Here is a 17891-nt window from a genome sequence, read left to right as displayed (position 1 = left end):
TGCAACAGTCCACAATATGATATCTTTATTTAGAACGTTGTAGTCTACAAGTATATCTAGTATTAATCCTGTGTAAAGTTAATCATGTAATCAGATCTTGCATAATATACAAGAATTACTATGTCGACAGATAATTAATCCTATGTAAAGTTAATCATGTAATCAGATCTTGCATAAAGTACAAAAATTGATATGTCGGTTGATAATGTCAGGATTAAAATATCAGGATCCATGTCATGTTGAACTTAAACTGAACTCTGCTACGGTTAAGTAATCTTCCTTTTGCTTATTATCTGTCCATAATTTACTACGATTTTGCTTTTTTTCATGAGACATTGATAAGAAACTTGACTGCTATGTGCTTGAAATGAAACTCAATCAACTCTTGAAATTTGTAATCATTGTTTAATTAGAGTTTTTAAAAAATGCGTGAACCAAACAATATGTATAGCAAGAAATTGTCCAAATGTTTTACGTTGAATAAGATGCATTTTTACTTCTAAATGTAAAGACAAAAACTTTAAATTAATAGATATATTTCCAGGGGCATTTCTTACACCTGTATCAATATAACGGACCTCAGAAGACAAATCACGTTAAATGTAGAGTACTAGTATCTGAATGTTTCGCACTTTTAAAATGGTATCGAATGCAACATTTTAAGGCCATATCAGCGAATCACTTAACAACACTTGAATTATGGTGTAATATGCGTACTACTAAGTACTAATATATCGACGAATTTTAAATGGATGTTTTTATGCCGCATCGTTTGCATTTGCTTACAAAGAAAATCTGGCTATTAGATTCGTGCTTTCTTTGGTCGTCTTTCCCGCTCAATATCTTTTGTTTTGATTTTGGTATTATTTGAAACTTGGTCTGTGCTAAGCACTAGTAAGACCGAAACTTGAAAAAGAGAGTCCACTAAATGACTCCAGTAAATGAAATCAAATGACACATCACGTACAGCATGTTCATATTTATTCGAAAGCTGGTATTTCATATCGGGTCAATAGAGTGAAACACCGCTCGTGCCAACTTCATTTGTTATAAACAAAACTGCTATTACAGTAAAATTGGAGGGACTAACATCACTGAAATTTTATCAATGTTTATCGAGCATAATCGTGTGTTCCTTTATCTTGAACCATATCATATATGTATTAAAATACAGCCGCAACCAGTGGCTCAGTAGCCGAGTGGTTAAGGCCGCTGGCTTTGAAACACTTGTCCCTCGTCGATGTGGGCTGCAGCCTCACCCGTTTTTTGAATTCTTCATGTGAGGAAGCCCAACTTGCTTACGGAAGGTCGGTGGTTCTAACCAGGTGTCCGCCCGTGATGAAATAATAAAGCATGGAGGGGCACCCGGGGTCTTCCTCCATCATCAAAGCTGAAAAGTCGCCATATGATCTATAATTGTGTCGGTGCGACATTAAACACAACAAAAATGCAACAATCACATACGATATCGCATTTTATTTAGGTTCATACACGAGAACAGATCAAGAGACAAATATTGCTTAATGAAGAGGATATTTATAAACAATAAAATCCAGAGGGTCAAGCTTCTAAAATAGGAGCCCAAATTCAATACAGAGAAATACATTCAAAATGGGATTAATTTACAGTTACGAAAATCACGTGTTGTACATTGTTTGTGCAGAAACATCAGAACAAAGAACAAAGTTTCTTTTCTTCCAAAATGTATTTTAATGAGAAGTGAATAATTTCTCGTCAACACTGTAAGTAGGCCTACCTTATTAGTGTTTTTCACCTTAAAAAATCTAACTTACCTATTCATCATTAAATATGGACGGTGCACGTAGTATGTCATAATGTCGTTACAAACCGAATTAAACTTAACTGGTAAATATGTAAAACATGCTTTTTCGTTAAGAACTGATATCCTTGATACTTTACAAACTGTTCCTTAATTGTTATTTTGCAGACTGTTTGTATTTTAGTATATGTTGAATGTGTTGCCATTGTCATTGTATGTAAATGTATATAGAGGATAATTGTTGGTTTCGGTGTAATATCACGTTATAATTTCACCGAGTGGGCACCAAAAGTGATATTTTCACGAGTGGCGCAGCCACGAGTTAAAATAACAACTTTTGGTGTTCACGAGTGAAATTACCGTGATATTACATCGATACCAACAATTTTTCTGTTTATTTTATGTCTAAAACTCTACTTTTGTTGTGTTTATTTCAATAAAATGTGGAAATTTGCGGGAAACTTTATCAGGAAGCATCGCAAAGATGACGTCATTTTAACGACGTCATCGTCATATTGTTTCCGGCTTTCAGTACGCTCGGTAAACTTTTTGACGTTAATCCGGGTATCAGATTTGATAATTTTCACTGAGTGGCCAGTGAGTTTATCAGGATATAATTCACCGTTATATTTCGATAAACCACCGAAAAACATAAAATAAATGATTGTATTTGGCCAGAGAAAATTGTATTGTCGATTTGCTTTAATAAAACTTGAACTTGAACTTGGTATACTAGCATAAAACTGCTGTTATTGTCACTTTTCAGGGCTGTTTTAACAGGAAAGCAAACGTGTGTTAACAGAGAGATTCTCGCGCTCACGTGCTGTTATAACACCTTTTTATATATGCGCGTTCCGTGGCAAAGCGTAAACGTATTACGGCTCCAAAAAGAAATGACGTCAACGTGAATAAACAACGTAGACTTTAACGCGCATTTCATGGAAATTCAATGACGTTGAGGGACAATATATTTATTTACCTGGTTTTCATGCATTTTATGCTAGAATAGCGTTAGCGCATGTTATTTTCGTGTTATAACATCTTCAGAATCCCTCGGAATACGTTGGTACCCTCGCCCTACGGGCTCGGGCACCAACCATCCCTCGGGATTCTGCAGACGTTATAACACGGAAAAACATGCGTTATCCCTACATTCATCCACTGCTTTAAATACACCAACGTACAATTAAAAACGCATGGTGCAAAGGGCATTGATAACAACGTAACTATCATACAGAACATTTAAACAGTAAATATAAACAGTAAATAATAAATACCTGAACATACAAAGTAATGAAATATAATCTATCATAGTGAATTAACTACAAAACTGCGATCTATGTGCGCACAAAATCGTTTGTAATTATTGAATATTTGGCCTCAAGATAACGTTATCTATAGAACCAGCATTTGGACTTCTTTCATGATCAGACAAATAACTATTAAATATCTATTTGAGAAACATGTAATGAAAATGTACCCATCATATGTCAATATTCAGGTCTTTTGAATTGTACCTGAATTAGAAATATAATGTCCACGAAACGAAAGAAAATACCCAACACCATCAATTACTGCCTCACCAAACTAAACATATATAACATATCAACGAAAAATTTGACTTAAGGTAGTGGATCTATAATGAAAATCGACAATATCCGTACATTTACGTATTCTCCGTATGCGGTGTCGGCATTCTCTGGTGGTTACGGAAAGCTATGTGCACGTTGAGCTATCTATACGTCCGAAGTATGCCTATAATTGTCTACAAATATATGTAATCCCACGGAAATTGCCGAGTGTTAATCTTTTTACGCTGGAATAGCGTTAACACATGTTTATTTGGTGATATAACATCTTCAGAATCACTCGGGAATCGTTGGTACCCCCACCCTACCGGGCTCGGGCACCAACCAATCCCTCGGAATTCTACAGCTGTTATAGCACGAAAAACATGCATTATCCCTACAATGGCATATAACGATGTGTTTAAAACAATTGTGCATTCATGTTGTCTCTGTATTTGCCCATTGAAGAGGTCTTTCAAATACTACTGTGTGTCTTACGTGTTCAGTACCAGGCCACACATTTATGGCCGCACTCTCTAATACAAGTCTGAATTCTACTACAAACGCTATGTAAGCATGGTAATTTGAATAATGGAAATGCTATGCTCCAGTTTATCAACAATTTATAAGTCTTAAAGGAGAAATTGCATCAGTTAAGTGTGATATTATTGCTTATATCACATTAAATTTTAAGCACTTTCAAATATGCCACAATTATCAGGAGAAAACAGAACTAGGTCCGTCAACTAATGAAGCTTAGCCTTATCCATAAACAGTTAATAATATCTGCCGTTAACGTTTTTTTTTTTTTACCCGAGATAAGGCTTATTTTAGGGGACTTTTTTAATATTCTCAGAATATTTAGTATTTACATTCTAAATGATATGTGTGTAGCAAATATCAATACCCGAAGGGACTTTATGCATTTTTAAATACAAATACCAAAGTATCAATACTGTAGCACTATCAGGCGTTTTCCTTGACTTTTGAAAGTGTACACCGGTTGGTGAAGACGGTTCTACAGTTTCCGCTTAAAGCGCCTTTGAGCATACGGACGTTTAAGCTTTCTGTCTCTGCAAATTGCATTAACCTTGCCACATTGTTTAGTCTCTAGTACTAAAAGTTCGACTTACAACTTGCTATTATAGTCTATGTCAACAACCGAACAGAAATATATGACAATTCATGTCACATTTAACAATACGCTAATTGGCAGTCCTTCAATATTTGATGACTATGAAACATAAAATTGAAACATAGTCGGATAGTAATTATATTGATTGATTATCAGCTGAAAATGTGGAATAAATGTCTGTGCCAGATATGTTAAACGAATTTTTCAGCGGCGTCACCATGAATGCATTAGAAAGCATTCAGAAAACGAATGTCGCATTTGTATTGGTCTGCAGTCAGGGTTCTTGCGCAGGGGTCAGCCTATCTTTTACGATTTAAAAATAGATCAATCTAGGTTTGAGCACGTCGTTATGTAAACTCTATCAATGAAAAATTTGCCCGCGGAAAAAACACAAACCCTACAGGTATCCGTAACGGAACAAAGGTATAAGGGAGATTTTCGATTTTCATCATTTGATGTTGTCTAAAAGTGTCAGTATTAGCCTCATGTGTCAGGTATTTCTTTATTTGAGAACTGTTGACTTCAGCCATATTTTTAAAATGGCTTTCGTGTAATAAATGTTGATTCTACGGAAGCGTGTAAGGCCCATCAGACGCTAATACGTTGTATTACGTTACAGGTGAAAAAATGAAATATGGACAATTGATATCAATTGAGTCTTACTTGTTAAAAACTCTACAAAGCATTGAAATAAAAATAAAATTACTTTTTGGGTGATAGCTGCTTTTTGAAGCACCTAATCTGCAGCAAGTTTTGCATGCTTTCTCATTAAATATAAGGTTATACCTTTGATGTCTGACATCCTTTTAAGGAACCCCGAGGGTGGTAATAGGCATTTTTTTAATCTTTCAAAATGTCTTGATTAGTTTTGAAATTTATCATTAAAAGCGATTTGGTGGTGTAGATCTAGTTTCCATGGTAAATTTCAGCCTTTTTTGACAGTCAGTATTAACTTTGTTCGTGAATGGGTTATTACCATCATAAACAAAACGCACAAAGTCTTGTCAATCCATAATTTTTATTTGGTACACAATAACGATGTAATGGAAAAGGAAAACCGTACATTTTATTAGAATATTAAGTTTAATCGATCGCTATTAACTTTTTAGCAAGAAAAGTGATTTAATTGACTGGCTCTTTTTATTGTTAAGTATGCCAAAAAAGGCACAAGTACTGATTATACCATTTGGCAATTTAGCTAAATCAGTCAATGTAGAAAGTTCGAATTTTATATCATCTACTTTGATAGTATCAGTTAATCTACGTGTCTGCTTAATAAAATTTGGATAGTCTTAATAACATAATTATCCTATAAATCTACTTTACTTTTTATTACACTTAATTTCCCAAATTGAGTATAATAAGCCTTATAATGGGCGTTTTGCACCGGTAAAGATATTTAATTGCCCGTTTATCAGTATTGCATCTAAATAAAGTGACACATATTGCAACATGCTCAAGCATTTCTGAGCTGTCGTAACATATATTTCTTAACGATATTGTTATTAAAGTCATGCGTATGTTATGAATTGTTATAAAACACGCAAACATGATAAATGATGCACTCACAGATCCCACAAGATATAAAATCGACAATCATTCTCTAAAATTACGATCGATCAATCCGCATTCTCAGGATTTGTAGGCAATTAAGACAATTAATGAAGAGAAAAGGTGTTTTCATGAGAACCCCAACGTCGTTGGTATAGAAACTGTATACAGAAATTCTAGGTATACAGTGTAGAATAGTTACCAAACTGAAAAATATTTGGAAACATTTACGCGAATTTGTTTGAAGTTAGGAGTTTGTATATATACCTAGATAGCTGGTAGACATCATTTCTAAACGTATATATATATATTATATCTATCTATAATATATAAATTCATGTTAAATCTACATAGTGTCAGATATATGAACAGTTTGAATTGAACGACCAGCTAAGAGGTCTTCCAATGTAGTTAACAGAATGGTTAGGTGTAGATGCCTGATGATCTGTCTGCTTGATTTAAAGGGTTTTGACTGATATGCGAGAACATAACAATGTTACTAGATAGATACTGACACCATAACCAAGGATATGTTTAGCTAAAACAAGTTGAGTACCTTTAGTAAGTTAATTCATTTCATCCAGCCGTGACAAAAACAAGAGATTAACCTTTAGCCTGCTGGCGGCAAATGATTCTGCCTGACCAAAATCAGCCTGCACGTCCATGCAGGCTGATCATGGTCTGCACTGTTCGTTATTTCATCAGTAAATTTTCATTGAACACCCCTTCGAATAAAAAATTATATTGCCCAAATTGAACGATGGACCATTCCATTTGAGAAATTAAGCGGGCTAAGGATTAATCAATGTCTGATTGTCCAATCGTTCTTTGAACAGTCATGTCTGAAATTGTCATAAGATGAAAGGTGCCAGCTCTTTGTGAAATGGCAAGCTAGTCGATTGAAAACTCAGACAAAAGTCGTTAATTATATTTATTAATGAGCAGGAAAGGCAAACACAAATTTAATCTAATTATGATAACTATGATCAAGCTGACATGAAATGCAGAATATGAACTGGAATATGATACAGTTGTAGTTTTCAAGCACTGAAGAAACACATTTTATAGAACGTTCAATACAGTCTTTTATATTTTTCTGAGTCTATCTGGCGCCTCTGTTATACATCACTGATGAGAAACTATTGACTTTGCAAATTTAACTATTGGTTTGCTTTGTTTTATATCATATAGTCCTATAGAGCGCACTTCTCAAAGGTAACGAATCCATAATAATATTATGACTTCGGTGGTGCGCAAACAAACAGGTAATGCACAAGAGCGCTCTTTTAGTTCTTTTATTTAAAGGAGCAATACTTTGGCCATTAAGTGTATGCTATTTGAACGAACGTAAAATTATATCAATAGCTTCGTCTTGTCACTAAATGCGTCTTGCCTGCTGCACTTGCTTTAGAAAGGTCATTTAGTACATAGTTTACGGTTACATGGATGTTGATTACTATATCTGCACATGAGCATATGTTGTGTTCTACAGTGTGTTCCTGTGGATACTGTTTCCTGTGTAAAGGATACACCTATCGAAGAGTCATTGTATCACTTTGTCTCGTAAATTATGGAAACATAATTTTGGTTAAAAAGTTAGATTTTGTCGTTAATAAAATAGTTCAACTCCCCGTTGATGGTTTTGCCACTGACCATTTCAAAGCGATTCTCTGCCTTGTTCCTCGTTCATGTATATTTGTGTATGTATGTAACCTCTATATCTTAATTATTGCGTTTATTTGTGTTTGTGTATACATCAGCTCAGTTGCTGTGCCCGAGCACACATTCAAAAGTGCCGGTATTTCCATACGGAGTGATATATGAATTTTTAAATCAGTCTATTTGTATCAATAAGTCCCTAACATCTCACATTATTATTGCGGAGGCGATTCCTATTCTACCGAATAAAAGTCAAGTAAGGAAGGCTTTTTATTATACCACAATAAATGTTCTTTAGACAACAATTCTTTTAATTGGTTAATATGCCCATTGAAATATATATCATTTACGAAAGCGGGGTCGTTGAAGTTGAGAAGTTCGATAAAACACTTGACAGGTTCAAATTTCGAATAAAAATCCGTTTCAATCCTTTTTGTGATTGGAGCCAGTAAAGGCCGTACCCTTGACCGGAATTAAATATGCATGTCTTCGTGACCCCGTGGCGGACTTGCATAAAACAACTTATCTATCAATAAGTATCATTTTACATTTTTTACTAAGAGGAACCAATTAGTTATTAAGAAAATATTAACATGTTATATACTTATAAATCATTGTCGGAAAGATAGATGTGTTAATTCACATCAGTTATAAAAAAGCAGCCGTGTTTTGTATCTTCCTACACAAATGCTTCGTTTCCCTTTAATAATGTATACAGATATGGCGCATTAGTTTGTAAAACAAACAATCATGTTTGTTTTGCAGAGTGGTTTAAAAAATCAAGTTATGTAACTTTGATGGAGGATATTTAGACAACCAGTTAAATAGATTCTCTATCAAATAAATGTTTTGATTAAAAGACATGCAATTGCAATTTCAAATTTATGAAGGTAATTCAAAGTGACTGTTTAGACATAAGACTCCTCATATCCTTTTGAAGTGTTCTAAAACGGTTTTCGTTGTAGTCTTGAAGTTTTTATAGCTTTAAGTGATGTTGTACATGTCATCAGATCTTGCATAAGGCGTAAAAAGAAATTGTTTGTTTCCGGTATCCCGACCTACCCTACATTTTTGGCCCGACCCTAAATGTTTTTATGACCTTGGAGAATATTTTTTTCAACTTTTTGATAAAAAGTTGCAAAACTGCACTTTTTATGCTTTAAACATGGTCAGTGATGTTAGAAATCAACTTACTGATGCTCTAAAGACATAACCCTCTTATTTGTATTTATTTTTTGACACAAAAATAATTTCTGAAAAGTCTCACTTAATAAAAAAAAAATCCAAAAAAAAATTTACCCTAATTTTTTTGAGCATTTTAACGGAAACAAAGAATTTTTTCAGGTCTAAAGTACAAGAGTTGCTATGTCGGTAAATAAAATATCAGGGTCTATGTCACGTCAAACTTAAACTGAACTTTGACTCTGCTACGGTTTGAATAATGTTCTTTTTGCTTATTATCTGTCCATAGTTTACGACGATTAGACATTGATAAGAAACTTGACTGCTACATTCTCGAAACGAAACTCAATCAACTCTAGAAGTATGTAATCAGAATTTAATTAGACCGTTAAACACTGTGTGAATCAATAATCATATCGGAAGAAATTGTCCAAATGTTTCCAAATGATTTGCATACTTCTAAATGGAAAGACAAGAAGTGTTTAAGCATTTCTATAAAAATTGTTTTAAATATTGCTATGATCATTTCGTACGTCTGTATTATTATATCAGTTACACGTTTAAACTGCATCTCCATAACCCAGAAGACAAATCACGTTGCAATGTTTTAAGGTGAAAGCATATTAGCGAAGCACTTAACAGCACCTGAATTTATGTTGTAATATACGTACTCGGTATTAATATATTGGCGTAATTCCTGATAATTAGACACTATCTTCGGTCATCATACCCGCTTACTACCTTAAGTTTCGATTTAGGTATTACATGAAACTTGGTCTGTTGCTATGCAAAAGTAAAACAAAATTTGGAAAGGAGAGCCCTCTAAATGACTTATACAGGATTAAACGAAATCAAATGGCAATTTACAATAATATAATCGTACGGAAGCTGGTATCGTATATTGGGCCAATACAGTGAAACCCGTCAATGTAACCATCACTTAAATTAAGAAAAGAAAAGAAAGTGTTTTCTCAATAACTTCTTTTGGATTGATATATTCAAATGAAACTTGGCCAGTGTAAAGACCGAGACTGCAGTTGCACATTGCACCGAAATAGAATGGACGTTTTTACCAGATACGTTTTTCCCTATTGTCATCATCCACTCTCGCATGGCGTGGCATTTAGCTTTTGTCATTTTTATATAATCCTTTATAATTATTGTTATAATGATTTTAATAAAAGAAATAATAATAAGAACTTTAAAGGCAACAGTTTTTGGCTCAGGTTCGTTCAGCTCATGTTCAAATTCTAATTAAGGTCGTCTTGCCGTTATTAAGTATTTGGATGTAATATATTACTTTAATTTATTCGACCTTGGACAAAGTCTTTTAATGTTATTTTAAATCACAGCCCGTCAGGTAAGGACTCTGCTTAGATCGAACTGATGATGAAGCATGTAAATATTAATGAAAGTTAACTCCCCCAAAAAGTAAATGTAAAAAAACGTTGCGACGTCCCCTTACAAGAAAGAACCATAAATTTGAAGTTTCGGAATTTCTCATTTATGAAATAATATCTTCAACAAGATTCTTTGGATCCTTAAGGTCGTTGGCTTTGAAACACTTGCCCCTCACCGATGTGAGTTGGAGCTTCACTCGGGGCGTCATATTTTACATGTGCGGAAGCCATCCAGCTGGCTTTTAAAAGGTCGGTGGTTCTACCCAGGTGCCCGCTCACACGGAGGGGCACCTGGGGTCTTCCTACACCATCAAAGCTGAAAAGTCGCCATATGGCCTATAATTGTATCGGTGCGACGTTAAACCCAACAAAAAGCAACAATTATAAGATATCACATTTTATTAAGGTTCATATTTGAGAACAGAACAAGAGACACATATTGCCTTATGAACAGGATATTTACAAAAAAATAAAAACGAAGGTCAAGCTTCTAAAATAGGAGCCCAAATTCAATACAGAGAAATACATTTAAAAAGGCATTTACTGTTACGAAAACCACGTGTTGTACATAGTTTGTGTAGAAACATCATAACCAAGAACAAAGTTTCTTTTCTGTTCAAACTTTGATGATGTATTTTAATGACAAGTGAATAATTTCTCGTTAACACCTGAAGTACCTTATCAGTGTTTATCACCTTAAAAATTCTACGTATACCTATTTATCATAAAATATAGGCGATGCAAGTAGTACATAATATCGTTAGAAATTGAATGAAAATGCTAGAAAAGAAACTTAAATGACATTCTTCGATCGCTTTAAATACACGCAAGTATAATTAAAACGCACGGTACAAAAGGCATTGATAAAAACATAACAGACATACAGCACATTTAAACAGAAAATAATAAATACCTGAACATACAAAGTAATAAAATATAATCTATCACAGTGAATTAACCACAAAATTGCGAAAGCATTGGTGTGCGCACAAAATATTTTGTAATTACTGATAACTGGATCTAAAGATACTGATATCTATAGACCAAGCATTTGGACGGCTTTCATAATTAGACAACAACTGTTAGAAAAATAACTATTAAACATTTATTTGAGAAACATGTAATCAAAATGTAAACATCACATTTCAGTATTCAGACCTCTTAAATTTTACCTACTCCCCTTACGAAATGGCCTGAATTAGAAATATAATGTCTACGAAACGAAAGAAAATACCCAACACCATCAATTACTGCCTCACCAAACTAAACATGTCTATATAACATAACAACGAAAAATGTGACTTAAGGTAATGGACCTGAAATGAAAATCGACAATTTCCGTACATTTACGTTTTCTCCGTATGTGGTGTCGGCATTCTCTGGTGGTTACGGAAAGCTATGTGCACGTTGAGCTATCTATATGTCCGAAGAATGCCGGATCGCCTAACGAATATACGTAATCCTACGGAAATTGCCGAGTGTCATTACCGGTCCACTACCTTACACTATTCCTGTTACTGTGCCCAAAGAAACTCAAATGGAACTGTCAGCCGACTTGATTCTTAAAGTTTTACATCATGTAATTTTCGTTTACTAAAATAGTTCAACATTTCAACTTTAAGTGGATGTTTTTATGTCTTGAATAAGCTGTATGGGTTACTAGGAAGTGAGTAATTCGTAGCGTAAGAAAGCATGGCTCCAATGTTATAAAATTAAGTTTTGTCGTTGTTCAGTTACAAGACCTAATAATTAATCAATCAGACACTGAAGCGCTTGAGCGTTGAAACTAGTCTCCAAATGTTGCTACCAGTCATACACTGGAGCGTTGAAACTAGTCCTTTGATCCTGGGTTTTGAAACTGTAACAGGAATATCAAAATAAAACAAACAGCGCGTGAGACATATTGGTGTTTCTGTGTGACTGCCATAGCAATAACAGAGGGTTAAAGCACGCAAGTGAAATACGTTTGTCAAGCTTAAAATTTCAAATGTTCTATCACAGACAATAAATTGAATGTACGAGATGCTATTAAAACGAACATAGAACTATAAAAAGCATAATGTAAAAATATTTTTTTTTGTAGAATTGTGACTGTGCAGATCTTATATTAATGTTATCATAGTGTATTTATAACTGTATATGCATATGATGACCCAAATAGTCACCAGTGAAGTTCAGCAGTATGACAACAATATGGACGGAAAATTTACATCATTCACATACGTCAATGTGAGTAATTGACCTTCGTTTGTGTTAAAGCTGCCCCGTATGGTCAATCGGCAAAATGCAATATAATTATCATATAGAAATATAGGAAGTAGTAAATGGAAAATTAAAGTCTCGACCGAATTCGGTGTTGGGTTTTGTATGTTAAAATACAAAACCACGCTTCTGTATGCCGCTTCCACTTTTCACAAAATTTATGTTTTAAGGTAAAACCCATCACAAATCCTATGTGAAATGTAAGCATTGTTTCGTTCGTACGTCCGTAGTTAAAATGCTTGTTTTAATTGCCCATAACATCTTCACATAAGAACAAAAAGGTTTTATGTTCCTGAAGTATACGATGTACAGTTCTAGTATCTCGGTAGGCTAAAGCCGGTTATAGTGATGTCCCCTTTCTTGTAAGCCGGAATTGTGGGAGGAGGGCGCTTTTTTCCGCCATTCCCGCCATTCATCGGAGTGCCTATACTGGATGAGTCTGAATTCTGCCCTCCTGAAAGAAGCAGCAAATACAGTAAAAACTACTGCATTTAAATTAATATACAAACAGACGAGACGTAAACTGGATACATGATCAAATTAGCCAAATATTCGGACGATCATTTTTTGGATAATCTATTAGGCAAGTTCGTATTAAAACTTTCACAGGTCCTATAAATAAGTGCTTCATATATTTATAACTTACCTCTGTTGTGTTTCTTCTTTCCAAGTGATATTACATCATAATCTGGAATTTTAAAAAAACGGTAAAAACAGCCTCAATTACTAATCATTCATATTACAGCTAAAAGGAACAAGATCTTTTTCTAAACTACATAATTTCAAACATTATGTTCTGTTCCATATGAATCAACAAAAATGAAATATGCAAAATCCATGTAAATTCTTATCATGCTGAACACGATTGATTCTACCTTTGCGACCCGTACAGGCGAAAGTTCAGATGCTGCACAACCGTTCAATCTGATCATGACATGCACTGTTCGCCATTCGGTCAGTATCATTGTAGTATGCACCCCTATTAACAGTTAATGGCACTTTCCAAATTGAAGTATTGTTAAGCTGCCTTGCAATTCTAGGTTTATGTAAACGGTTTGATCACATGTTCAAAGTACAGGTTTTGCGTTTTAAGTGTACTTTACCTTTGTCTGGGTCTGTACGGCTTGTTTTTTGTTTTATCCCGTCAATGTTGCTACGAGTTTTGCCATTGCGTCCGTGGTTCTTCTTTAAATACTACAAGTGTAACAATAAATACATTCGCAATGTTTTGAAATCTGAACTGGACAACTGTACTTTAAATTTTGAACGCAACACATTTTTCTGCATCTCAACAGCCGGTGTTGGCTTTTGCACAAGCATTTTTGAAAAAAAAGCCACCTGAAACATTTATGTAAGAATTACGTTGAATGTATTAATTACATTTCAGACATACTTCCTCTTTTAAATTAAACATACTTAAAATCAGGTAAATAGAAAATTCTAATCCACAAAGATAGCTCAATTAGAAAACAAATTCATGTAAACACACCTGGTGTGTATATGTGTCTTTCTTTTTCTTTCTGTTGAAGGTTGGTTCATTTACTGGAACCCACTGTCTCATATTCATATTTCTGTTTTTGTCCCCGTTTGCCTCTCCTACCCTTCGCAGAGGCGGTAGAGACCGCTCTGATATTATAGTGTGCTTTGTGACTGTAGACAAACTGTCTTCACTCGGTGCTTTACTTATAGACACATACGGAGCATCCGGAATAAAAGTCCTGTTGTGTTTATCTAACCTGCTTGGTGTAAGGTATGCATCTCTATTGTCTCTGTCATTTAATGCATCTTTACCTTCATTTGCTGGTCTATAAAGCGGTCTAGGATCAAGTGTGTCACCGCGTTTTTCAATGTTATTCAAATTTGTCTGCGCTCTATTGCGCTTTTTAGCCGCGAGGGCAGCTATATTTCTTGTGTTAGTAACAATGGTGTTCCTATCACTATTTGAGTTTCTTGAAGGAGCACCAAGACTATTTCTTTCAGTAGGTATTTCAACAGGTGTCACTCTGTCAATTTCTTGACTTAGACTGGAATTATTTCTCCATGCTGCAGATAAAGTACCCCTATCAAATTTAGAATTAGCGTTCTCTATTTGACGAGCTTTTGGAGTGTGGGAGAATATTTTTTCGTCAGAATTCCTGTAAAGCACAAAACACCCAAACCAGTTACATAAATTGAATAAACATGCGAGTAAAAGTATAATTTACACAACTAATTCAGTGTACACTGCAACAATTTCTTTTTCTCAGCTAAAAACTAATGAATTTATTTGACCCATCTCCTTGTACGTAAAACTATATGTGTGTCATTGGAACCAGTGCTAATTGCTTCATATATTTTCTTGAATGTTATAGGAAAGAAATCTACCCTAGAGAAAAATGTGACATAATCGTCGACTATTCTGTTCATTTTGATTTTTTTTCACATTAGTTTATATGGCTAATATTAATTTCTTACGTTCTTCTCAACTCATTGTTCCTCTGTCGTCTGCTGATAACCGGTTCCGTCTCCTCAGTAAGCGTACTTAGCTGGTCCATGTCTAAACCATTTACCTAAATATACATGGAATGTTTTAGAATGAGCGTCTCCTAAGTGGAAATATATTGCACGTTATAATAGTATAACAGGCGTTTTTAATAATATTAATGATATAACTTTGAATCATTGTATCTCAAACAGGAGAAACACCGCCTCGATAGCCTAGTGGTAGAGCACCTGCTTCCAGCGAGGGGGGTCGTGGGTTCGATTCCCGGCCGCATCATACCAAAGACGTAAAAAAAATGTACTAGCAGCTTCCTCGCTCGGCGCTAAGCATTCAGAGGATTATGCTAGGTGCCAGTATAATGTGACTGGATGGGGTATCATGTAACGGGTCTGCGGCATAATATTCCAGTGAGGCAGCATTATAAAGTTGTGCTCACTGCTTCAAGTAGACACTGTCGTTTATATGACTAAGAAATTATTGAAAAAGACGTTAAACACAAACACACACACATAAACGGGAGAATTTTTTTTCTCTCTATTTCTTGCAAATCTAAACAACAGAAACATCAGAAATTATTATCACTGTCACTGTTTACATGTATCATTCCAGTCCACTTAGAAAAGGGTTTAAAGTATTCAGTTCTTTCATTAGATAGTGAACTCGGATGGAACTGATGACAGCCCGTCAACGTGCCACTGCCTGCAGATCGTATCTAATATCCCAGGGGACATATAATTGCTTGGAAACCAACTGATTTTATCTTTTAGAATATAATGCGTCGTATGAATAATAACATTCATTTATTTAGATATATATTTTTCCAATATCACATTTGTAGCTGAATTTTCGTAATGTTATGAACAACTGGAAAAGTTATGGATGGGTTTGAAATATAGAAGCTTTCCATGTTTATGATAATACAGTAAGAGTGGTACACTATACTTCAGAGACCAATCATACAAACACATATATTTACACTGACCTTCATACCAACATCCGAGCTTACACTGATATCGGAATCTTCTCTCTGAAGATTTCTCTCCAGTCTGTACATTTCTATCAATTCTTCTAGTTCCTTAGATACAAACAGTTTGTTATCTGAAATGTTTCAATTCAAGCTGTTAGAATCAAATATCAATTCAAGTGTACAGTAGTCTTTTTAGTCAATACTCTTACTAGTATGAGACTGAGTAACAATGAGCTGTAGTTCCAACCGAGTTTTATTCCTTTTAATTGCTTCTTTGCCTGCTGGTTGATCTTTCCAAGTCGGTGCCCTTACTTTTTTTCTTACTGTTTTATACGGAAAATTTGTTGTTGAATCATATGGGTTTACTTCAACATTGCGTTTTAGATCTGACATATAAGCTGCGTTGGTTCTTCTTTTACTCTTCTACATGTATACCAAATACATTTTTATTTTAAAAAGCTCATTTAATTCTAATTCTAAGGACAATTTATCTTGGTAAATATTATTGAATTATATGCTCTTGATTCAATTATGTATAAACGTTGCCTCAGTGCGAAACTTTGTGCCTGTGTATAAATAAAGGAGCAGATATAATGGTTTCTGGAAGAGCCGCCGAAATAAGTTCACCTGTATATACATGAATTGCACAGTCACATACAGGTATTGCGCCATTAGACATCTATTGCACAGTTATATGCAAGTATGACGCGGTGTTATAGAGGTACATGTATTGCACCGTTATATACAGGTAGTGCGCCATTACATACAGGTATTGCACAGTAATATACAGGAATAGCCCTTTTATATAAGGTATTGCACCGTTATATACAGGAATTGCACATGTATATACTGGTATTGCGCCATTTTACATATGTATTGCACTGTTATATACAGGTTTTGCGCCGTTATATACAAGTAGCGTATCACCTTCGATGAGACGTTTCTGTTTCCTGATGATTTGATCACTGAGATGTTGATGTTGCCTGAACCTGGATATCACCATGTCTTTCTTTTTGATCTGGAAATCTCGCAGTATACATGATGATTGTACTTCCGTGTTCTGAATCTCCAGCTCATGAACCTTACAGAGCAATCGCAGCACTTCTTTTTGATCCTCTGAATTTACTCGATGCGGAATCATCTGTAAGAATGTTAATTACAATATTTCAATTCAAAAGAACAGTGCATCATAATATTAATTAGTTTTTGGCCCAGATTGCATCTTGAAAATGCATTACTGCTAGAGAGATTATCACGAATGCATGTGATATTATAAATGTCTGAAGTTTTAATACAGGCTAGAGTTTACTGGTTCAATGTCGCAAGTCTAGTATTAGTTACTTCTGATTAAACTTTACACTGCAGCAACAGTCTGCAATTTGTTTAATTCTGGCATTGTTTTTGTGCATTTACTTGTTGAACATTCTGACCCTATTAACTCTTCATACTGCAAAACATTACCTCTTCCAGCTTTCTTGTCTTTGCTCGGGCCATATCAAGTTCCTTCTTAACAGTCGCTCGGATTTTTTCGGTTCTGTGTTTCTCATCATGAAGAACTTTGAGCTCTTCTTTAGCCTGCCTGACATCTTCCGCTCCTTCGATCTCATCAGTCCCTGTTCCTGCCATATCTATAGCTTTCTTGTTTTCTTGAAACAGATTAAACAATACTTTTATATATAATTATTATCATCATTTTTGTTATTATTATTATTATTATTATCATCATCATCATCATCATCATCATCATCATCATTATTATTATTATTATTATTATTATTATTATTCTGTTACTCTTCACTGGTTTAAAACAAGAAAAATCACATAAGATTTACCTTCAAGTAAGCTCTCTAAAGGTTTGTCAGGGTGTTTAGCTTTGCTTGCCCGTGCCATATCAAGCTCCCACCT

The 17891-nt window shown here is 34.6% G+C and overlaps 1 protein-coding gene across 1 annotated transcript in view; it reads right to left on the bottom strand.

The window, feature by feature from the left end:
* Nucleotides 1–10656: 10656 nt before the first annotated feature.
* Nucleotides 10657–17891, bottom strand: part of LOC123562476 (kinesin-like protein KIF19) — a 39553-nt gene continuing 32318 nt past the window's right edge. Inside the window, exons 11-19 of the mRNA XM_053537617.1 lie at nucleotides 17819–17889; nucleotides 17448–17632; nucleotides 16914–17127; nucleotides 16002–16117; nucleotides 14992–15086; nucleotides 14027–14672; nucleotides 13641–13731; nucleotides 13184–13225; nucleotides 10657–12991 (exon numbers count right to left, since the gene is read on the bottom strand). Coding sequence (XP_053393592.1) covers nucleotides 12852–12991; nucleotides 13184–13225; nucleotides 13641–13731; nucleotides 14027–14672; nucleotides 14992–15086; nucleotides 16002–16117; nucleotides 16914–17127; nucleotides 17448–17632; nucleotides 17819–17889 — 1600 coding nt within the window. The 3' untranslated portion in view covers nucleotides 10657–12851. The remainder of the gene's footprint in view (nucleotides 12992–13183; nucleotides 13226–13640; nucleotides 13732–14026; nucleotides 14673–14991; nucleotides 15087–16001; nucleotides 16118–16913; nucleotides 17128–17447; nucleotides 17633–17818; nucleotides 17890–17891) is intronic.

This window comes from Mercenaria mercenaria, chromosome 2 (assembly GCF_021730395.1).
Source record: "Mercenaria mercenaria strain notata chromosome 2, MADL_Memer_1, whole genome shotgun sequence".
Lineage (NCBI taxonomy): Eukaryota > Metazoa > Mollusca > Bivalvia > Venerida > Veneridae > Mercenaria > Mercenaria mercenaria.
The sequence above is the reverse complement of the archived record's forward strand: the minus strand, read 5'-3'. Positions and strand labels throughout refer to the sequence as shown.